Raw genomic sequence first — 24,198 nt, 5'->3', positions numbered from 1 at the left:
TCGACTCCCCCCCTCCTCGCCCCCCCCCCGCCCCCAGTCTACACATCCGGTCCATTCCCACCCACCTTTACCGCGGACCCCCTACTCCCACCCCGCGCATTCAGCCACAACCGCCCAGCCCACAGCCACAGGGTTGGGGGCCACTTGGCGCTCAGAACAACTTCTGCTCCCAGAAAGCTTTGCGTTCCCCCCAAATAAAGAGCCTTTGAGCCCGGGAGCCCCGCCCCACGCAGGCCTGGGGCGGCAGTGGGCGTGTCCCCGGCGGCGGCGCCCGCGGCCCGGGGCGGGGCCTGGTTGCAGCGCGCGGCTGCGGGGCAGCGGGGCGGCTAAGCTGGCCGGCTCTGCGCGTAGGTAGCTCCTCCTCCTCCGCCTCTCCCGAGCCGCAGGCACCTGGGCGGCTGCGGTGGAACTGTTTTTGTGCCCGGCTCCGGGGGCCCGCGACGGCCGCTGCACGCCCGGGTCCATTGTTTCTGTCTCTTCCGGGCAGGTGCCGGCGGCGCGCAGGGGCCGCACGTGCCCAAGCGGCGGCCGGCGCGCAGGGACCCGCGGGCGCCGGCAGGGGCGTCCCCGGGCGCGCGGCGGGGGATGAAGTACCTGAAGCCGTGGTGGTCGGACGGCGGCAGCCTCCTGCACCTCACCATCCTGCTTAGCTTGGCGGGGCTTCGCCTGGACCTGGACCTCTACCTGCTGCTCCCGCCGCGGACCCTGCTCGGAGATGAGCTTCTGCTCTCGGGCGGCCCGACGAGCCCTGCCTACGCGCTCAGCCCCTTCCCGGCCTCAGGAGGGTGGAGGCGCGCCGAGCTCCTGCACCCTAAGGGCCGGGAGCGGGACCCCGTGGCGCCGCCGGAGAGCCAGCTGCTCCGGGAGGTGCGCGCGCTAGGGGTCCCCTTCATTCCCTGCACCCGAGTGGACGCGTGGCTGGTGCACAGCGTGGCTGCCGGGGAAGCCGACGGGGCCCACGCGCTGCTCGGCGCCGCCGCCGCCTCTTCGGCCGGAGGAGTGGGCGCCGGCGTGAACGGCGTTAGCCAGGCTGCGCCGGGTAGCGGCGGGAATCCCAGAGCGGCTCCGAGTAGCCCCTTGGCCGCCGGGGAGGAGGAGAAGGCTCCCGCGGAACCGACGGCTCAAGTGTCGGACGCCGGCGGACACGCGAGCGAGGTAACAGGAGAGCGGGACGCGAGCGGGGTGCTGGGGGACCTGGCCGGGAGCCCTGGAGGGTAGCGAGGGACCTGGGGGGGCACCCCTGCGTTCTTCCACTCTCCACCCCCGGGGGACTGCGGGTTTGCGGACGACTGTGCGCCTCACTTTTTTGTGAATCCGAACGAAGCCTCTTAGTGCTGTCGCTGTGGCTCTTAGGCTTTTGGGAATGAAGTGCGTGAAATCATCCGTTAGGTTTTAGAGAACACCTTTCAGCTGTGTTTGACGGTGATCAAGGGTAGTTCGGGGGTGGGGAGGGGAGACGGTATGCTGGAAATTTTCTGGCCCACTCTCTTCGTTCGGTACCTCGTGTAAGCTGAGATGTCTTTTTCTGGAACCGAAGGAGGCCTTGGCCCCCGGGAGAATGCACGTTTCTCTTAAGAACCATGCACCCGGCCCAACACGGTGGCCCCTCTGGATTTTAACCCATTGCAGTTCGTGTTTTGATGCGTCCCTGGATTAAGCAGCTGTGGTGAGTGTCAGCTCCGAGGCTAGCACACAAACGGACCTGCTCGTACCTAACCATGCCCCACACCTAACAATCCTCCAGCCCCCGGAACTCGTGTAACCCCTTTTTAGCATAAAGAAAACAGGTACCCTGACAGTCACCTAGTGACTAACAAGTCCCCTTTGGTTTGTAGGTTCAAACCTTTCAGTGTAACTTTCTTTTAAAACAAAGTTCACTGAGATCTGTTGACTGAAGCATCTGGTGCTACCAATGGCCAGTTGGAGTCTAAAGACGCAGCACAGCAATTTCCACAAAATGGGCCTTATCCACAGTTCCCTCAAAGGGGCCTTTTTCATTCTCTCTTGGCCCAAACCTTAGTGTTAACAGTCGGTAGTGATCAACAAGGGTTCCTCGGACGTTGTTTTTTGTGGACTGCAATCTTATGCAAAATGGGAATTGGGGCCAGACTGGTTTGTTTGCTGCTCTTCAGAATTGCCCTGTTTGTGTAGGCAGTTGCCAGACGAGCTTCTCCACCCTCTCCTGGAGGGGTCATTGTGCCGAAGTGCTGGGTGATTCAGTGTTATGCAGATCTGATCCCTTCCTCTTCCTGGGGCCGGAACTAATGGCGAGGGGGTTGGTGAGAGTCTCGGTGGGCTCCTGTCTGTTCAGAACACCAGGAGGGAAAGATTCTTTCAGCTCACTCGTCCAGTCTCTCTCTACCCTGTGGGGTGGTCTCACCTGCATCCCCTGCCCCTGCAGGAGTGGTACGCACTGCACTGCTACCTTTCCCGATCCTGCGACATACATGGATGAAAGCCAGTGCGGGCTGCCGACCCAGGTGGCACCCTGCCCTTATCACTGCTGAATGCCAGCCGGCCTGCAAAATGTGCGGTGAGGGAGATGAGGCTGTTCGCTCTTCAAGGACTTCCCTCCCCGGCCCAGCCTCTCCTGGTTGATACCTAGTTAGACCAGCAAGCCTGCCTTGGGGGAAGCTCTGAGGACCTAGGCCCAGCCAGACCTTGGATGCCCTGAGCCCAGATTTCCTGGGGGAGAGGGTGAGGTTCACGCTGGGCCATTCTTCTGGTGTTGCCTTCCCCAGCTGGCATGTGTGGACCTGCTGGACGTGGTAGCTGCTGGGATGACCTGATTTTGTTCATTCTGACGATGATCAGCTGTCGAGCATCTTAGAGTTTTCGCAGCCAATTCACCTTTATTGGTAACACCTTTTACATGCCCTTATGAGGTCCACAGGCCAGGCATCCTTATATTCAATTCGTATTTAAGGAAAATAGAGGCCCACCGAGGCTGGGGGGCTTGGCTAAACCAACACAGTTAATGAGTGCCAGAAGTGGGTCTAGACCCTGAGCTCCCTGGCTCCCGGGCTGGCACATTAAGCATCTACGCTGTACTCAGGTTTTCTGTGCAAGCTTGCAGCTGGAATGGGGCAATGCGCCCCACTCCTGACCCTAGCACCACTGCTCTCCGATGCTGGATTGACTTTGAAAAGCAGATTGCACCATCCGTAATGCCAAAGTTACAGTTTGAAACCATGACTCTGGAGAACATGAGCTGAAAAAACAGCACTGGTTTTTGCAGTCAGCAAAGCTGCCTGTTGGGGCGTCACATAATAATCTGCCCTCATTATAGGTTACTTTAATCTCCCCTAGTCTCAGTGTTTCATCTGTTGAGTCGGAAAGTAATGCTTACCCTCAAGGGTGTGCCAGTGAAGTAGGAAAAGCACGTGTGAGGTGCCAGCCCGGTGCGTTGTTCTTCTTTTGTTCCCATCCTCAACCCACCCTCCTTAACCTGTCCCCACTCACATTATTCCCTTTTGTCTTGTTTGTCTATATGTCTGGCTTGGTTGTTTGTTTGTTAGTTAAGGGGGTGGAGTGTGTTGGAGCCAGACTGCCTGGTTTGGGATCCCAGCTCTACCACGCATTGCTGTGTGACCTCGGGCCATTTCTTAAGCAGTCTGTGCTTCATTCGCACCTGCACAATGGGAATAATAATGGTGCCTACCACAGGGGGTTGTTGTGAGAATTAAACAGTTCATTCCATGCAACAGGCTTAGAACTGCACCTGTCTCATCTTAAATGCTCAATAAATGTTAACTTCCAAGAGTGAGTGCTGTGCCCCATAGGAACGTCATAGTTTGTTTTGTTTTAAAATAGATAATTCTGGTGGCTTACATTTGAGCTGTAGGAGATTCCAGTTTTATAGTGTAACTTTCCATAATTTTTGTACATGTGCAAAAATATTTTGGAGTAGGGGATTTTCCAAGTATCAAAAGAAGTACTGCTTTGGTGTCACTTCTTAGTGGGGCTAATCATTAGCTGCAAACAGTACGCGGAATTCCCCAGAGTAGACAAGCTTCCCTTCTTAACCACAGCCATTCACTCCCAACCCGTGAAGCGCATGTTCTTCAAAGTCATGCATGGGTTCAACAAAGAAATGAACAGTTGTTGCGGAATCGTGTGTGTGAGCATATATGAAGATGGGGTGACTGCTAAAAGCCAGTATCCGTATTTCAGAGAACTGTTGCCACTTTACAACTGAGAGGGGTTGTGGTCATCTTGATGTGGTTTCATGCCCTGGGACAGACCGGGGACCCTCTGCTGGGAGAGTGCTACAGCAGGACATCAGATTTACTGTCCTTTGGACTTGGTTTCTTCAGGTCACAGGAAGAATCTGATACAGTCAATATTTGCTTCTAAAAGTAAAGGGAAGGGAAAGAAGGTCCTTGATGATAAAGTAAAAGTTGGTTTTTGTTTCAAAATCAAAGATAGTCCCTGATGCCCGGGCAATTGGAGATAGATGAAATATCAAACACTTGCCAGTTTTCAGCTCACAGCCATGGTACAGAGATAGTCTTATATGTAATTACATCCGTTGCAGTACAAGGTTTCACAGTAGACTTTGTTTTACTTACTAAAATATGCAGTGAAGATGCACCTATGGTCGTCTTATTGGAAAAGATGGCATGGGTCACTGCGTTAGTGTCCTAGGGCTTCTGCGACGAAGTACCACAAACCAGGTGGCTTAAACAACAAGAAATATATTGCCTCACTGTTCTGGGGGCAAAAAGTTGGAGATAAGGTCTCAGCAGGGTTCCTTCGCTCCTAGCTTCTGGTAGTTTGCTGGCAATCTTTGGCAACCCTTGGTTTCTACTGCATCACCCCAGTCTCTGCCTTCTGCACGTGGCATTGTCCCTGTACGCATGTCTGTAGCCAGATTTCCCTCTTTATAGGACACCAGTCATATAGGATTAGGGGCCCACCCTACTCATCCTAACTAATCACGTCAGCAACGACCCAGTTTCCAAATAAGGTCACATTCTGGGGCACTGAGGGCTGTGACTTCAACATATGAATTTCAAGGGACTCAAGCCAATCTGTTATGCAGTCACCATCTCTCTTTCCTGGCACCTCTTGGGGTGTTCGGCTTGCTTATCAAGTATATACTCCAGTTGTTGAAAACGAAGTCAGCCGTCCTGGAAGCAGCTAGGCTATGCGTAGTGGCATTTGCAGAAGGACTTGGTATAAGTTCATGAGGAAATCGGGGTTTTTTGCTGGCTTGATGTGCCACAACTCCCAGGAACCTTACTCCAGACTTCTTCCCAGTCAGCCCCCTTCACCCGAAGTGGTAGGTTACGGAGAGGTCATCTCTGCGGTGTATGAGTCTCCTCTTTGCTCCCCCTGCTTCTCAGCTCAACTCAGAATCTGCACCGGCGAGCAGACCCCGGCAGGCTGTTCTAGTGGTCAGTGTGCCGGGCCTGGAGTTAGACCGGCTTGGGTAGCTGTAGGTCTCAGCTCACCGCTGACTCATTATATGACCCAGAGCACAGTTGTTGACCTCCCCGTGCCTTGGTTCTCATATCTGTAAAATGGGATGGTAAGAGTACCTTCAGGAGCTGTCGTGAGGGTTAAAAGAGATCACGCAGGTTCAGCAGGGTTGGTACGTGGTAAGCCCTCGATAATGTTAGCGGCTGCTGTCAATTCAGCGGGGCCTCTCTAATGCCCTTTCCCAACTTATTCCTGTGCGTTCCGTTGCCACGGGACGCAGGTTTCCAAAGCACGCCTTGGTCCTTACCATTTTCATCTGGGGAGCTTCCACTAGGTCCCCGTTACCTACCAATTTGATATTTTGTCATTCAAGGCTCCCCGTTTGGCCAGTGTGGCTCCCCGAGCTGAGCTCATCTCCCTCTGATCCTCCACCTGTAGCCTACTTTCCCGCTCTAACTTTCTCCCTTCCTTTCCCCCAGACAGCAGTGCTTTCCTGCCATTTACTTTGTTGCCTTTGCCCAGAATGCCTCCTTTCATTCCTCTCAAGTCTTTTACTGTTAAATTCTGACTTCTCTCCACTATCACCTCATCTACAAGCACTTCCTGTTCTTTCCTTTGAGCCCTATTGCACTTTGTGACATTTCTTCTGTGGGACTTGCATCCTCTACTTTGAACCGCAGTGTCTTGAGTGTGGAAACTGGATCTTTGCTTTTAACCTGCAAATGGCGCCCAGGGACGGGGTTGGGAGCACAGGCCAGTTCAGCCAGCGTCTGCTGAGCGCCCCTCATCCGTCCTCCACGTTGGCTCTGCAGAACTGCCAAGATGCTGTGAGCTTGAATATGTCTTGGGACCTTCACGGCCAGAGTCCCAACCAGAAAGTAGGTCATATCCGAAATCCAGATGGGCCATCTGACCCCTTAATGCCAATTTGAACGGATGGGGCAGTGGCAAGCAGACTTGCAGGTTGGCATCATCATTAATCAGGTGGTGAAACTCAGGATTGCCTAAAGTGATATAGCAAGTTAGTGACCTTGCCCGGAATACACAAGTCACTGTTCTTAAGCACTGAGTAAACCATGCCTCCCTCCCACCCACTACAAAACTTAAAACGTAAAAACAAGCTTCTCCCATTTGTGGCAGCCTTTCGATATGAATAATTTATCCTCAAAATCTAGTTAAGGATCTGCATTAATATTCAAATACACTTCTGGAGAGCTGGAGCAGGCTGGGCCTCAGGTACGTAGCTGGGTGGATTTTGGTTGAGTTGCAGGTGGTGGTTGGCAGAGTATGGGCAGTGGCTAGAAGCAAGGCATGGCCTTTTGAGATTGGGTGGACCCGGGTTCCCATTGGCATCAGCCAGCGTTCTCTAGAGCACACAGCCAGTATGAGGGGGGTGGGGTGGGGTGGGGTGTGTGTGTGTGTGTGTGTGTTTAAGAGACTTATTTCAAGGAATTGGCTAGCGTGTTTGTGGAGGCTCGGGGAAACCTCACTTTTGCCCTTAAAGACTTTCTTTCAACTGATTGGATGAAATAAGGCCCACTCAGATTACAGAAGTTAATCTCTTTTACTGAAAGTCACCTGGTTGGTTGCAGCTGTTAGCCACATCTACAAAATACCTTCACAGCAACACCTAGGTTAGTGTTTGACTGACTTCTAGGTACGAAAGCCTGGGCACGCTGACACCTAAAACTCGTCGTCACCCCATCCCAGCTCCGTCTCTTCCTGGGCAACCTCCATGAGCCGTGGTATCCAAATTGTAAAAGGAGAATATTAACCTCTTTCTGGGAGAGTTTGAGGATTAAATAATGCTGTATGTTAAAGGACTAGGTCCGTTCCTGGCATGTTAATAAATATTCAACTGATGATTTGCTCTCAGTGCCCCTGAGCTGGGGGTTGAATCCCCAGGAAAGTCCTGTCTTCCAGAGGACATAACGGAAGACTGCTAGGTCATGAAGGAGGCCTTGGGCGTGTTGGGGAGGCAGAAGCCTGAAGGCTCATCTGAAGGAAGAGCTTCTCAGCCTTTCTTAGAGCTGAGTTTCTCATCCCAGTGACTGTATCAATTACCGGGTTGCTTGTTACAATGTAGATTTCAGGGCCCACCCCTGACTGTCTGAATCAGAGCCTCTCAGGTGGGGCCTGGGTTGGGTTCTGCAGTTTAGAAGACCTCCAGGTGATACTTGTGCTGCCCAAGCTTGACCTCAGCCACGGTGTTCCTCCCCCAGGGCCTTTGACTACCCGGCAACGTGTGAATGGAGGGGGTGCCTGGCTGAAAACTGCCTTTCTGTGAATTGAAGGCCCAGAAGAGCTCATGGACTGGGCCAGAGTTACCTGCTTCGGCAGCAGGACCTGGGCTAGTGCCCTGGTTTGCCAGCTGTTGTTTTCTTTTATTATTTTTTTAACATCTTTATTGGAGTATAATTGCTTTACAGTGTTGTGTTAGTTTCTGCTGTACAACAAAGTGAATCAGCTATATGTATACGTATATCCCCATATACCCTCCCTCTTGCGTCTCTCTCCCACCTTCCCTATCCCACCCCTCTAGGTGGTCACAAAGCACTGAGCTGATCTCCCTGTGCCATGCAGCTGCTCCCCACTAGCTATCTATTTTACATTTGGTAGTGCATATATGTCACTACTACTCTCTCACTGCGTCCCAGCTTACCCTTCCCCATCCCCGTGTCCTCAAGTCCATTCTCTGCGTCTGTGTCTTTATTCCTGTCCTGCCCCTAGATTCTTCAGAACCTTTTTTTTTTTTAGATTCCATATATGTGTGTTAGCATATGGTATTTGTTTTTCTCTTTCTGACTTCACTCTGTATGACAGTCTCTAGATTCATCCAGGTCTCTACAAATGACCCAATTTCATTCCTTTTTATGGCTGAGTAATATTCCACTGCATATATGTACCACATCTTCTTTATCCATTCATCTGTCAATGGGCATTTAGGTTGCTTCCATGACCTGGCTATTGTAAATAGAGCTGCAATGAACATTGTGGTACATGACTCTTTTTGAATTATGGTGTTCTCTGGGTATATGCCCAATAGTGGGATTGCTGGGTCATATGGTAATTCTATTTTTAGTTTTTTAAGGAACCTCCATACTGTTCTCCATAGTGGCTGTATCAGTTTACATTCCCACCAACAGTGCAAGAGGGTTCCCTTTTATCCACACCCTTTCCAGCATTTGTTGTTTGTAGATTTTCTGATGATGCCCATTCTAACTGGTGTGAGGTGATACCTCATTGTAGTTTTGATTTGCATTTCTCTAATAATTAGTGATGTTGAGCAGCTTTTCATGTGCTTCTTGGCCATCTGTATGTCTTCTTTGGAGGAATGTCTATTTTGGTCTTCTGCCCATTTTTGGATTGGGTTGTTTGGTTTTTTAATATTGAGCTGCATGAGCTGTTTATATATTTTGGAGATTAATCCTTTGTCCATTTATTCCTTTGCAAATATTTTCTCCCATTCTGAGGCTTTTCTTTTCGTCTTGTTAATGGTTTCCTTTGCTGTGCAAAAACTTTTAAGTTTCATGAGGTCCCATTTGTTTATTTTGTTGTTATTTCCATTTCTCTAGGAGGTGGGTCAAAAAGGATCTTGCTGTGATTTATGTCACAGAGTGTTCTGCCTATGTTTTCCTCTAAGTTTTATAGTGTCTGGCCTCACATTTAGGTCTTTAATCCATTTTGAGTTTATTTTTGTGTATGGTGTTAGGGAGTGTTCTAATTTCATTCTTTTACATGTAGCTGTCCAGTTCTCCCACCACCACTTACTGAAGAGGCTGTCTTTTCTCCATTGTATACTCTTGCCTCCTTTATCAAAGATAAGGTGACTGTATGTGCATGGGTTTATCTCTGGGCTTTCTATCCTGTTCCATTGATCTATATTTCTGTTTTTGTGCCAATACCATACTGTCTTGATTACTGTAGCTTTATAGTATAGTCTGAAGTCAGGGAGTCTGATTCCTCCAGCTCCGTTTTTCTTTTTCAATAGTTTTGTCTGTTTGGGGTCTTTTGTGTTCCCATACAAATTGTGAAATTTTTTGTTATAGTTCTGTGAAAAATGCCATTCGTAGTTTGATATGGATTGCACTGAATTTGTAGATTGCTTTGGGTAGTATAGTCATTTTCACAATGTTGATTCTTCCAGTCCAAGAACATGGTATATCTCTCCATCTGTCTGTATCATCTTTAATTTCTTTCATCAGTGTCTTATAATTTTCTGCATACAGGTCTTTTGTCTCCTTAGGTAGGTTTATTCCTAGGTATTTTATTCTTTTTGTTGCAGTTGGTAAATGGGAGTGTTTCCTTAATTTCTCTTTCAGATTTTTCATCATTAGTGTATAGGAATGCCAGAGATTTCTGTGCATTAATTTTGTATCCTGCTACTCTACCAAATTCATTGATTGGCTCTTTTAGTTTTCTGGTAGCTTCTTTAGGATTCTCTATGTGTAGTATGTCATCTGCACACAGTGACAGTTTTACTTCTTCTTTTCCGATTTGGATTCCTTTTACTTCTTTTTCTTCTCTGATTTCTGTGGCTAAAACTTCCAAAGCTATGTTGAATAACAGTGGTGAGGGTGGGCAACCTTGTCTTGTTCCTGATCTTAGAGGAAATGGTTTCAGTCTTTCACCACTGAGAACGATGTTGGCTGTGGGTTTGTCATATATGGCCTTTATTATGTTGAGGAAAGTTCCCTCTATGCCTACTTTCTGGAGAGTTTTTAATCATAACTGCGTGTTGAATTTTGTCAAAAGCTTCTTCTGCATCTATTGAGATTATCATCAGTTTTTATCCTTCAGTTTGTTAATATGGTGTATCACATTGATTGTTTTGTGTATATTGAAGAATCCTTGCATTCCTGGGATAAATCCCACTTGATCATGGTGTATGATCCTTTTCATGTGCTGTTGGATTCTGTTTGCTAGTATTTTGTTGAGGATTTCTGCATCTATGTTCATCAGAGAGATTGGCCTGTAGTTTTCTTTTTTTGTGACATCTTTGTCTGGTTTTGGTATCAGGGTGATGGTGGCCTCGTAGAATGAGTTTGGGTGTGTTCCTCCCTCTGCTGTGTTTTGGAAGAGTTTTAGAAGGACAGGTGTTAGCTCTTCTCTGAATGATAGTATTCGCCTGTGAAGCCATCTGGTCCTGGGCTTTTGTTTGTTGGAAGATTTTTAATCACAGTTTCAATTTCAGTGCTTGTGATTGGTCTGTTGATATTTTCTATTTCTTCCTGGTTCAGTCTCAGAGGTTGTGCTTTCCTAAGAATTTGTCCATTTCTTCCAGGTTGTCCGTTTTATTGGCATACAGCTGTTTGTAGTAATTTCTCATGATCCTTTGTATTTCTGCAGTGTCGGTTGTTCCTTCTCCTTTTTCATGTCTAATTCTATTGATTTGAGTCTTCTCCCTTTTTTTCTTGATGAGTCTGGCTGATGGTTTATCCGTTTTGTTTATCTTCTCAAAGAACCAGCATTTAGTTTTATTGATCTTTGCTATTGTTTCTTTCATTTCTTTTTCATTTATTTCTGATCTGATCTTTATGATTTCTTTCCTTCAGCTAACTTTGGGGGGTTTTTTGTTCTTCTTTCTCTAATTGCTTTAGGTTTACGGTTAGGTTGTTTATTTGTGATTTTTCTTGTTTCTTGAGGTAGGATTGTATTGCTTTAAACTTCCCTCTTAGAACTGCCATTGCTGCATCCCATAGGTTTTGGGTTGTCATGTTTTCATTGTCATTTGTTTCTAGGTATATTTTGATTTCCTCTTTGATTTCTTCAGTGATCTCTTGGTTATTTAGTAGCGTATTGTTTAGCCTCCATGTGTTTGTATTTTTTTTACAGTTTTTTTCCTGTAATTGATATCTAGTCTCATAGCATTGTGGTCGGAAAAGATACTTGATACGGTTTCAGTTTTCTTAAATTTACTAAGGCTTGATTTGTGACCCAAGATATGGTCTATCCTGGAGAATGTTTCATGAGCACTTGAGAAGAAAGTGTATTCTGTTGTTTTTAGATGGCATGTCTTATAAATATCAATTAAGTCCATCTTGTTTAATGTGTCATTTAAAGCTAGTGTTTGCGTATTTATTTTCATTTGGGGCGATCTGTCCATTGGTGAAAGTAGGGTGTTAAAGTCCCCTACTATGATTGTGTTACTGTCGATTTCCCCTTTTATGGCTATTAGCATTTGCCTTATGTATTGAGGTGCTCCTATGCTGGGTGCATAAATATTTACAATTGTTATATCTTCTTCTTGTATTGATCCCTTGATCATTATGTAGTGTCCTTCTTTGTCTCTTGTAATAGTCTTTATTTTAAAGTCTATTTTATCTGATATGAGAATTGCGACTCCAGCTTTCTTTTGAGTTCCATTTGCATGGAATATCTTTTTCCATCCCCTCACTTTCAGTCTGTATGTGTCCCTAGGTCTGAAGTGGGTCTCTTGTAGACAGCATATGTACGGGTCTTGTTTTTGTATCCATTCAGCCATTCTTTGTCTTTTGGTTGGAGCATTTAATCCATTTACATTTAGGGTAGTTATCGATATGTATGTTCCTATTACATTTTCTTAATTGTTTTGGGTTTGTTATTGTAAGTGTTTTCCTTCTCTTTTGTTTCCTGCCTAGAGAAGTTCCTTAGCATTTGCTGTAAAGCTGGTTTGTTGGTGCTGAATTCTCTTAACTTTTGCTTATCTGTAAATGTTTTGATTTCTCCGTGCAATCTAAATGAGATCCTTGCTGGGTAGAGTAATCTTGGTTGTAGCTTTTTCCCTTTCATCACTTTAGATATGGTCTGCCACTCCCTTCTGGCTTGCAGAGATTCTGCTGAAAAGTCAGCTGTTAACCTTATGGGGATTCCCTTGTATGTTATTTGTTGCTTTTGCCTTGCTGATTTCAATATTTTTTCTTTGTATTTAATTTTTGATGGTTTGATTAATATGTGTCTCAGTGTGTTTCTCTTTGGGTTTATCCTGTATGGTATTCTCTCTGCTTCCTGGACTTGATTGACTATTTCCTCTTCCATGTTAAGGAAGTTTTCAACTATAGTCTCTTCAAATATTTTCTCAGACCCTTTCTTTTTCTCTTCTTCTTCTGGGACCCCTATAATTCGAATGTTGGTGCGTTTAGTGTTGTCCCAGAGGTCTCTGAGACTGTCCTCAATTCTTTTCATTCTTTTCTCTTTATTCTGCTCCCTGTCAGTTATTTCCACCATTTTATCTTCCAGCTCACTTATCCGTTCTTCTGCCTCAGTTATTCTGTTATTGATTCCTTCTAGAGTATTTTTAATTTCAGTAATTCTGTTGTTCATCACTGTTTGTTTGCTCTTTAGTTCTTCTAGATCCTTGTTAAATATTTCTTGTATTTTCTCCATTCTGTTTCCGAGATTTTGTTTGTTTGTTTTGCGGTATGCGGGGCCCCTCACTGTTGTGGCCTCTCCCATTGTGGAGCACAGTCTCCGGATGCACAGGCTCAGCGGCCATGGCTCACGGGCCCAGCCGCTCTGTGGCATGTGGGATCTTCCCGGACCGGGGCACGAACCCGTGTCCCCTGCATCAGCAGGCGGACTCTCAACCACTGCGCCACCAGGGAAGCCCTGTTTCTGAGATTTTGGATCATCTTTACTATCATTACTCCGAATTCTTTTTCAGGTAGGTTGTCTATTTGTCTTCATTTATTTGGTCTTATAGGGTTTTACCTTGCTGTTTCATCTGTGACAAATTTTTTTGTTATATCTTTTTTTTTTTGATGGTGGTGCTGTATTCCTGTCTTACTGGTTGTTTGGCCTGAGACATCCAGCACTGGAGTTTGTAGGCAGTTGGACAGAGCCTGGTCTTGGTGCTGAGATGAGGACCTCCGGGAGGCCTCACTCCGACTGATATTCCCTGGGGTCTGAGGTTCTCTGTTAGTCCAGCGGTTTGGACTCGGAGCTCCCACCACAGGAGCTCGGGCCCGACCTCCGGCCTGGGAACCAAGATTCCTCAAGCGCACAGTCCAGCAGCAGCTCCAGCCTCCTCGCTCAGTCTCTCACTGCGAGACGCCAGCTGTTGTTTTAAAGTTAAAGCCAGATCTCTTTAGTTCCTTGCTGGGGTTGGGGAACTAGCTTGCCCCCAAAACTAAATATGAATGCAGAACTAACTTGCAAATCAGTGCAGTTTAAAATTAACTCGTGCTTAAGTTCTAGAACAGGTGATGCTAAGGTAAAAATGTAAGAATAGCAGAGAACTTTCTGGGGAGGTAGAAATGTTCTACCTCACAGTTGAGGTGGCAGTTAAATGGGTGCCTGCTTTTGTCAGAATTGTACAGCTAAAGTTTATGCATTTCTGGCCGGTGTAAATCCTGCCTAAAAACTGAAAGAATGATTGAGTGATGGGGACGGGGTGGCAGTATTAGTGATATAAGAATGGCAGGTAATTGTTGCCACTGGGTGTGATGGGCACCTGGAGGGCTTACTGTATTCTGCTTTCTGTTTATTTTCTGTGCTTGAAATTTTCTATTATAAAGAAAATACAAAAACATCATGCATTTTGAAAGCCAGTTGGCCTGTCCTGACTGCTGGAGTAATCTAGCCTTAAATGAATCATAAGTGAATCTCTGTTGCTCCCCTGCCCCACCCTCTCCCGGTCCCTCAGCCCGCACCAGGGGTGACTTGCAGGAGAAGCAGCTTCTTTTAAAATCAAAGCCTGCAGGTTGGCGTTCATGCCCTTGTGTCCTAGGTGTTGAGGCTCCTGTTTAGAAACTGGTTATTTTCATACCCAGCTTCTCCTGGTGGGCAGTCACATTGCATGGCTGTTTCGACCACGTGGAGGACGCCTGCCAGTTTTCTAGCTGCCTCCCTGTCTTCTCCAGGGAACTTCAGAAGTGAGTTTAGTCTATATCACATGTTATGGTGGAAAGTTTCCAGCACATATAATAAGGGGAGAGAATGGAGATTCGATAATGGAGTCCCATCCCTGTCACCAGCTTAACAGTCTTAGCTTATCGTCACTCCCCCGGCCCTCCCCCCGTTATTTTGAAACAAGTCCCAGACATCATTTCTTGTGATTCTTATACCAGCTCTTTGCAGGCACTTAGCCAAGAGAAGAGGAAAGCCTGGTTTTGTTCCTCTCTCACTCTTCCCACAACCTTCATCAACTCCCAAAATCTTTTACAAATATTTTAGTGTATATCCCTAAAATATAAGGACTCTTCTAAACATCACCACAATGCCATTACCACATCTAAAAAAGACAACAAAAAATTGTTATCACCAAATATCCAGTCGGTATTTAACCCCAATTATCTCATGATACGTTTTTTCTCAATTGGTTTGTTGGACCCGCAATCCAAGTAAGATCAGCGCCTTGCACTGTTGCTAGCTGTTCTGCCTGATGAGGTGCTATTCAGACAGAGAGGAACTTGCTTTATTTGGGCGGCATGAGCTCTTCCCACCTCTGCTGTTCTCAACTGTGTGAAGCAAGTGGGAGCCAGCATGGGTGGTTGTGCAGTCGGCATCCCCGCCGGAGGCACGCTTCACCCCAGTGGCTCAAATGAAGAGTCTTCAGTGAATGACTCCTCACAGGAGCGGACCGGGATATTGGGACACCCGGTGACTACCGGAGCCCAGCATACGGGGAGGAATGCCCAGGCTTCTCCCCCCTCTCCCCAGCCCCCTCCAGTGTCCTGCTGCAGCCTCCCATTGGTGAAACTTGCTGGGAGCCCCGGAGTTTGCAGGGGTCAGCTTCTGGGGTACACGCGGGGACCTGGAGGGGCAAACAAGAATCAGTACAGTGTCCAAGCACTGGCTATCAAGTAAAAACACCTGCAGCCAAACCCTGGTCCTGTCACTTACTAGCTCTGTGACTTAAAGCAAGTTGCTTAACCTCTCTGTACCTCAGTTTCCTCCTTTGGAAGAGGACATAACAACAGTACCTACCTTACAGGGATGCCAAGCAACTTAAGTGAGATCGTGTATGTGTTGCCTGGCCCACAGTGAGTGCTCAGTAAGTGTGAGCTCTAATTATTATAAACTGCTGCTAGATGCCACCCTGGCCAAACAGGTCACAGTCTCTCTTTACCTGGCTCCTTGCTTCTCTCTAGACCTGATGACTCCAGCTTGCCTCCAGCCTAGAGATGGGCCTGAGAATTCTTTGGCCTTCACCCCTGTCCCTCTGATGTCATCCTTCTCATAGGCCCTGCACTGTTGTTTGTCTTTGAAGGTTCATCCAGCCCTGAAGGTCACAGCAGGTCTCAGTCCTTCCTACCGCAGATGACTAAATGAAAGGCCCAGCTAAGCCAGCTGGGACTGTTCACAAAGAGTGTTTTCAGGGTCAAATTCTCCATCATACTATTCAGGTCCCGATACAGTAGAGTAAGCACAGACTCAGACATCATGTTGTCAGTTATCAGGAGCTTCAGAGACTTGGCAAAGACAGCAGAAAAGCCCGGCTTTGCTTCTTTCTTCACCTTCCCACTGCCTTCATTGTCTCAGAAAACCTTCATGCCAGGCTCAGCTCTGCTCCCTGTGTTGGTGGCAAAGGTGACTTCACAGCTGCAGGACAGGTGTCAGAAGTTTACAGCCCTGGTTACCAGGGGGGAAGGGTGGGGGGAGGCATAGTTAGGGAGTTTGGGATTGACATGTGCACCCTGCTATATTTTAAATAGATGACCAACGAGGACCTACTGTATAGCACAGGGAGCTCTGCTTAATATGCTGTAGTAACCTAAGTGGGAAAAGAATTTGAAAAAGAATAGATACATGTATATGTATAACTGAATCACTCTGCTGTACACCTGAAATGAACACAACATTGTTAATCAACTATAATATATTGGGTTGGCCAAAAAGTTCGTTTGGTTAATGAATATGTTCGATAAAGTTCTTGGTGAAAATGAAGTGTGTTTTATTTTTACCTAAAACCAAATGAACGTTTTGGCCAACCCAATAAAATAAAAAAATTTTAAAGCTGTTTATAGCCCAGTAGGAAAGAAGAGACCCAAATAGTTGTAATTTTACGTAGAGTAGAAGAAATGTCTTAGGAGAAACCCTAGAAGCCATGGGATTTTAGAGACAGAAGAACCCAGTTTTAGCTAAGGGGCCCAAACTGAGAAGGTTCTGTATCCATGCAGAGGATGGGGTGGGTCAGCTCCCAACAGCCAGGGCTGTGGTGGGCAGGGCCTGCCTTACCAGCAGCTGCCAGTTCAGTACAAGTCCCTGGGTGTTTAGTTGTGATGAAGCACCCCAGCTCACAAGTTTATGATGGCTTCCTGTGGTGAGCGTGGAAACTTTCTTCTTCTCCTTTTTTTTAAATTGAGTCCCAGCCCCACGAGAGTAAAAATCACCTACCTACACACAAATAAAAAGTAACCTAATAATGGGTTTAGCTAACCCATTCTTTAAGGGCATGGGCCATAAATCTCCAGTATATACAACAGTGCTAATAAAACACATGCACCGTCTATTTCAGCTCCATGTCGCTGAGTTGAGGAAGACAGGAAAAGAAGAGAGCGAGGAGGTAGTAATTACTGGCTCCTAAGGGCTGGACTCACTTTCTCTTGGGGTTTTGATTGAGTTGTCACCAGTTAGTCATTAATTGCAACTCTTCAGAATCAAAAAGCAGTAGAAAGGAGTAGTGATTAATGTCTATATAGCATCTTAAAATGTATAAAATGCTTTTCCTCAACGAATTCCTTAAAATGTGAATTAGAAATATTACCCTTTCACATCACAGACAAGGAAACTGAGGGTCAGAATGGCCCCAGGTCACATAGCTGGGCCTCTTTTACTCAGCCTGTTTTGGACCTGAGCCTTCCTAGCCGCAAGGCTTTCGTGGGGCCTTGCAGACTGTGCAAATTATACTATAAGTGCAATAGGCTGTTTTCACTTTCTAAATAGAAATATTATAATGTTGGACCCTCCACCCCTTCCTGCGTTGAGATCCTGGTGTCTGCACCCCTCTCCCCCCTGCAGATTACTGACTGTCACAAATTGGGTTCTCTGGGAAGGGGACTCTGAGCCCAAGTTTAGTGGGCAGGATGTTTCTAAGGGAATACCTTTGGGATTTACAGCTGTGGAAGGAAGTATAAGAAAGCACATTGGACAGAGGCAGAAGTGAAGCTGCGGAGCAGGCTGACAAAGCCAGGAGCTGTGGGGCTAAAGTGGCATATCACAGTTATCCTGTGATAGGCCGAGGTGGCCAGGCCTTTGGGCCCTCCCTGCTCAGTCCTTGGATGTGGGTGCCTTGGGAAGTGTGTGGCCCTAGGTGAGGTGGCCCTGGGTAGGCGAGGCATTCCGTAAAGGCCCAGCTGAGGGCTGTCTGGGTTGCACAGCACCATATGCGTTACACTGACCTGGGGAAATTCTCGTCCGTCACTTCTTACTACACCTGTTTCTGTTGGCTTTATAGTAGGCTCTCAGTAAATGATTGTTGAATGAATAAGTGAAGGACTAGCTAAAAAAAATACTCACTGAATAACTAAGGCTGTGCAAGTTAAAGTATCTGTCTTCCCCAGGGCTTTGGCATTGTCAGTGCTTTTTATTCTTCCACCAAGATTCTTGACAGTCACGCGGTCGTCTTCCCCTGTGCCCTCGTAGGTAGGGTGGCCATTGGGACAGTCTTGGTTTATTGCCTGTTGTCCAGCTTAATTGTTAATAGCACCCTCTTACCTTCTCAGAAATGGACTGGTTTGGGTGATATATCATATAGCCACTTATTCACGGACGCTTGGAGTGTCAGAAAGGGCCCTCTTCTGAAACCAGGCTTTCAGCACTGGTGTGACTCGCCCCAGCTCTCACGCTGCCTCTTCTGCCCCTTGCTGTGTGGCTGCAGAGGAAGCTCAGATTCCTGCTCTGACTGTGACTTTCCTTCCTTGGCCCGTTTGCTCCTCATGCCTCCATCCTTAGGCGTACTCAGGCATTCTCTCCCCTACTGTCTTCATAGTCACCACTTGTTTCATATGTGCATCGATCGGAGACTGAATGGGAGAAGGTGAGTAAAAATTTTATGCTACTACTGATCAAGACTAAGACCCGGATAGGAAAATGGAAAAGACCACAAATAGTTCACAGAAAAGGAAATAAAAATGCTTTCAAACTTGTGAAAGATGTTCAACCTCATTCATAATAAGAGAAATAGAAATTAAAACTACAGTGAGATGCCAGTTTTCATCTATCACACTGGCACTTTTGTTGGTAGGATTATTGTAAGTTACCACAAACATTCCATCAAATGAAAAATACAAGTTATCTGTTGACCTAGCATACATTCTAGGAATTTATTCTACTTGCACATGAACGCAAAGTAGTATGTGTGAGGATATTTTAGTATCTTTTTTTTTTTAAGAAATGACTGGAAACATCTAAATATCCATCATTAAGAAACTAATCAAATACGTTATGGTAACAGGAATGTATTCATTTCTCTCCTCTGTACCCAGCTCTTTCTCTTTTTTTAGATCTCAGCTAAAATATCACCTCCCCTGAGAGGCTTTCCCTAACCAGTCTTTTAAAGGAGGGCCCCCTCTTCTCTCTTTCACTTGCCATAACTTGCAAATTTTCTTAGTTCACTTGTATTTTGAGCTCCCTCTCCCTTTAGAATGTAAGCTCTGAAGGGGCAGTCTAGAATTCTTTTTTCACTATTGTATCCCCAGCATCTATCAATAGCATAGTATTGGGTTGGCCAAAAAATTTATTTGGATTTTTCTATAACATCTTACGAAAAACCCGAACAAACTTTTTGGCCAACCCAATATTTGGCACTTAATATGTATTGATCGAATGAACGACTTTAAAAAAGACTGTTGAATCTCAAATAAAACTGCATGTTATCCTTATTGGTGAAACATTAAAATAAAAATAAAGAATGTCAGGTGTGGTAATGTGATTTAGTGTGTATCTGGTCCTCATCTCCCCCCCAGTCCCCATTTGGCAGAGCTATCAAAGACCTTGGAATTACCTAAGCATTAAGAGCAATGCGAGCAACTTTTGTTACAATATTTGGTCTTTCAGTCCTCAGTTCCTGAAATAGCTCCAGAGCCATAAAAGTGAAAGGAGTGTCTTCCTATTCATAACATGCCCCTTCTAACCACACCTGACTTATGTTAATGAGGTGACTTTTGGAGAGCCCCCTAAGGATGGGGGCTGGTTGCCAGGGGAACCAACCAAGTGATGAGAGGGTTGGAATTTTAAACCCCACCTCCCAGACCTCTGGGGAAGCAACTGAAGACTGAGTTAAGTCACTAATGGCCAATGATTTGATCAACCATGCCTGTGTAATGAAGCCTCCATAAAAAAGCGGAAGGGTGGGGTTTGGAGATCTTTCAGGTTGGGGAACACGTGGAGGTGCTGGAAGAGTGGTGCAAGGCATGGAGGCTCTGTGCCCCTTCCCACAATCCTTGCTCTTAGGCATCTGTTTGTTCCTGAGTTTTGTCCTTTTGTAATAAGATGGTAATCTAGTAAGTAAACTGTTTTCCTGAGATCTGTGGGCCACTCTAGCAAATTAAACTGGAGGAGGAGGGATTGTGGGGACCTTTTATTTATAGGCACTTGGTGGGAGGCACAGGTGACAACCTGGACTTGGAATTGACCTCTGAAGGGGGAGGTGGCGTCTTTGAGACCGAGCCCTTAAGCTGTGGGATCTGATATTATCCCCAATTAGATGGTGTCAGAACTGAGTTAAATTATAGGACACCCAGCTGATGTCACAGAATTGCTAGGTGTATGGAAGACCCACACATCCGGTGTCAGAAGTGAACTAGTGAAGTAGTAGACTATTGAGAATAGAAGGGCGAAGAGTGTTCTCTTTTACGTCAGGTATCATCATTGTTATTGAAGAGTATTCTGGAAGCATGATCAAAGCAACTAGACAAGAAAATGAAATAAATTTAAATGTTGGGAAGGAAGAGGTGAAAATAATTAGTAAAGCAGTTGATATGACTATATATACTTTGGGGGAAAAATAAAGATGAACAGAAATTATAATGGAAGAATAGTTTTCCTGAGTCTACCTTTTGCTGTTGCCCTGGCCAAAGTGATTTTGCTATGTGTAGGGATTTTTGGGATAGCTTTAATCAGATATAATTTCAAACTTTAAAGTTGCAAGAATAGTATATATCCCTTACTTAGATTTACCTGTTGTTTACATTTTGCCCCGTTTGAGTTACCTATTTATAATTACATCTCTATACACATATAATTATTTCATTCTGAAACATTTAAGGATGAATTGAAGCTATTGTGTATAGTATTTCCTACAAAATGATTTTTTCTATGACCAATGAATCAAAATCAGGAAAATTTAATATAAGCTTAAGACTATAATCTGTTGTCCATATTCAGATTTTATCTATTGCCCCAGTAACGTCCTGTGTAAACTACTTTTTCTCCTGGGTCTGCATCTAACCCAGGATCACACATTGCGTTTAGTTCTCAAATCTCGTAAGTCATCTTTAATTTGGAAAAGGTATTTCAGTTCTTTACCTTTAAGTTTTGGAAGAGCATCAATCAGTTATTTTGTAAAGTGGCTCCCAATTTTGATTTATCTGATGTTTCCTCATTACATTGAGATGATGAATACTACAGACGTGGTATTGTATCCTTCATATCGTATCAGGAGGCATCTTGGTTTATCGCCATATTGTGATGATAGATTTGACCACTTGGTTTAGATGGTGTTTGCCAGGTTTCTCCTAAAGTGTTATTATCTTTTTCTTTGTGTTTAAAAAGTAATCTGTGGAGTGACGCTTTGAGACTGTTTATCTTATTTTCATCAAATTTTTATTCCCTAATTTTAGCGTTCATTTATGATTTTTTTTTTAAATTTATTTTTTGGCTGCGTTGGGCCTTTGTTGCTGCGCGCCGGCTTTTCTCTCTAGCTGTAGTGAGCGGGGGCTGCTACTGTTCATTGTGGTGCGTGGGCTTCTTATTCTGCAGTGGCTTCTCTTGTTGTGGAGCATGGGCTCTAGGCATGTTGGCTTCAGCAGTTGCGGTGCATGGGGACACTAGTTGCGGCGTGCAGGCTTTAGGGTGTGCGGGCTTCAGTAGTTGTGGCTCACGGGCTCTAGAGCGCAGGCTCAGTAGTTGTGGCGCACAGTCTTAGTTGTTCCGTGGCATGTGGGATCTTCCTAGACCAGGGCTCGAACCCGTGTCCCCTGCATTGGCAGGCGGATTCTTTACCACTGTGCCACCAGGCAAGTCCTTTAACTGCTTCTTGCCATGTGATTTGTAGTCGTACAGAATTTCTCTACCTTCCGTTCTCCTCTTCCCGAGTTTTTAGGCAGGCCCATCTTACATACTTTTGTTACCAAACTCTCATACACTCTAAAAGTTTGATCAGTTTCCTTATGGGCTTGATCTAGTTGTGTATTAGCCACCTGTTCCCTCTGTTATTGTTTATTTATGTATTGTTAAAGATAACATTCTGTTTGCAAGTTCATGTGTGTCTCCACATGTGTTAACTCAAATATTACAGATTAAGAGGACCCTGCTTCATGGCTCTAAAATAGATCATGTGAATTAGAGATAAGCAGCTCCAGTGCCCACCAACAGCAAATTTATTTGTAAACAAAGTTAGCTGCCTCAGGAATCTAAAATTTTGAGTTAGATTTTCTTAAGGTTTAACAAAAGAAACCTTCCCTTGGCAAAAGACTGAGGTTAAAGAGTGGTGACCAGTCTACCTTTTCCTTTCTTCCCTGAATTTAGATAGGAATCAGTGTTTTAATTGCAGGAAAGAGCAAGACTGTGGTATCTCACCCATCAGAAATCAGATCCCTACCAAAGTCTTAGGGTGTTGTGTTTGGGAGTTCATCTATTCAACAGCTGTTACTAAGGGTCTACTGTGTGTCAGGCTCAGGGGTAGGCAGTGGGCATACAGCAAGAACCAAGCAGACAGTCCCTGCCCTCAGGGAATTTGCATACTAGTCGGATAGACAACAAATATATCAGCTGGCGCTAAATGCTATGGGGAAAAAAATAAAGCAAGATAAAAGAGACTGATATTAATGGGAGGGGTGTGCTTTTTTATAGAGTACTTAGGAAAGAAAAGTGAGATGGTGATATTTGAATAGGGACCTGAAGGAAGGGGGGCCGGGGCGCTGGGAGGGGTAGAGATGGGGGGAGGTGAACAGAGGGAGCACCTTACAAGCAGCAGGAACGGGGAAATGGGGGAGGAAGTTGAGCGAGTGCTTGCTGTGCCTGAGGCTGAGCGTTGGGGCATTTGCCATGTTTATATGGTGAAGATGAAGAATCAGCAAAGGAGAAGTAGTCGGTGAGACAGGAGAGTAGAGAGAGAAGGTACTTGGATGCCAGGTGAAGAACCTGTTTCCAGAAAAAGGGAGTAAACTCAGTGAAATGTTGCTGATGGGTCAAATAGGTTGAAGACGGAGAACTGTAGCCTTGCGGGACTCTGATATGCTGCTTCAGTGGAGGGGTGGAGACAAACCCTCATTGAAATAGGTTCAAGAGAGAATGCAGAGTCCGGATGACTCTTTAGAGGATTTTGCTCTCCGGAGGAGCAGAAAAATGGGATGGGATCTAAAGAGTAATGTGGGACCAAGGGAGGAACTTTTCAAGATGGGAGGTGTTAGTGTGTTAGTAGGCTGATGGGAATTAGCTGATAGACAAGAAACGACGCAGAAAAGAGGATAGGGTAGCAGAAGCAATGTTCTTGAGCACACGAGCTCCTTGTGATCAAGTACTTGAACGGAGAGATCATTTGAGGCAGGAAGACTAGCATCCACAGTGTCAAGAGGGAGGCTGAGTTTGTTGTATAGTTTGGTACAGTGAACAGAGAAGCAAGTAAAATCAAGTGGGCCACCAGCACATCAACTTCCTTTTCTGCTCTTGCTTTGATTTCTCTCCTTGTTTCTGGCATCTGTGGATTTCCATTTCTTTGACCTTCACTTTTTTTGTTTTTAAGATGAACATTTCTGTGGTTTAGAGTGGGGGGCAGTGGTGCTGTCCTTGAGTTATTAGTCCAGTGTGTTTTGTTGCTGGAAGAAATTAAAAATAGATCCTTTGAAAGGATTTAAGAGGCCTTGATGTTATGTTATAGGGGAAACATTATACAGAGAACTTTTAATATAATTGAAAGTATCAGAATATACAGTATATGCTAAATGATAACTATTTGAATGTTCAGAAAAATTCTCTTGCCTTTTGTCTCCTCAGTTAAAGGTGGAAGGACTCATCTGCGTAAATAAGCATAGTTGAAAATATCAGAGATGCTAGTTTAAGCTTTATTGTTAAACTTTATTTTTTCAAAATAAAAATATATTTACCTTTCTCCTGATTGTAAAAGAAATACATGTTTGTTGTAAAATATTCAAACAGTACAGAAGTGTATAAAGTGAAGTCAGCTCTTCTAACCCACCCTGAAGTCCAGGGGCTTTATAAATGCATATAATTTTAATTATCCAGATCAGAGCAGCCTGTCTCACAGTGAGTTCTTAAAAAGGACAGGACACAAAACTGACCTTTGTTTCAGAATTAAATGTTTGATAATGTAGCTTTTGACTTGTGGGTTTTCCTGATCACTGAGCAGTTAAGTACACAACGGTTTTAAAGATCTGACTTAATTGATGAAACGCGGATTTGTACTTAGCACATTCTGGGGTCCTTTTATAGGAGAATGAGGTACTAAGAGCTGTGGATCACAGTTCCCAGCATGAGGAAAATGAGCAAAGAGCATCAACCCAGATGGAGACATCACTACAGCAGAAGAATGAAGAAAATAAAGTAGCAGATAAACCTGCCTGGGAGGCAGAAAAGACCTCTGAACCTAGAAACGAGGTAAGCAAGTTAGAATAT

At 45.4% G+C, this 24,198-nt stretch overlaps 1 protein-coding gene across 1 annotated transcript in view; it reads left to right on the top strand.

The window, feature by feature from the left end:
• Window positions 1–329: 329 nt before the first annotated feature.
• Window positions 330–24,198, top strand: part of NFE2L3 (NFE2 like bZIP transcription factor 3) — a 37,465-nt gene continuing 13,596 nt past the window's right edge. Inside the window, exons 1-2 of the mRNA XM_030857374.2 lie at window positions 330–1,155; window positions 24,016–24,180. Coding sequence (XP_030713234.2) covers window positions 586–1,155; window positions 24,016–24,180 — 735 coding nt within the window. The 5' untranslated portion in view covers window positions 330–585. The remainder of the gene's footprint in view (window positions 1,156–24,015; window positions 24,181–24,198) is intronic.

This window comes from Globicephala melas, chromosome 9, assembly GCF_963455315.2.
Source record: "Globicephala melas chromosome 9, mGloMel1.2, whole genome shotgun sequence".
NCBI classification, from domain to species: domain Eukaryota; kingdom Metazoa; phylum Chordata; class Mammalia; order Artiodactyla; family Delphinidae; genus Globicephala; species Globicephala melas.
Note: the sequence above shows the minus strand (reverse complement) of the source record. Positions and strands in the feature narration are given on the sequence as shown.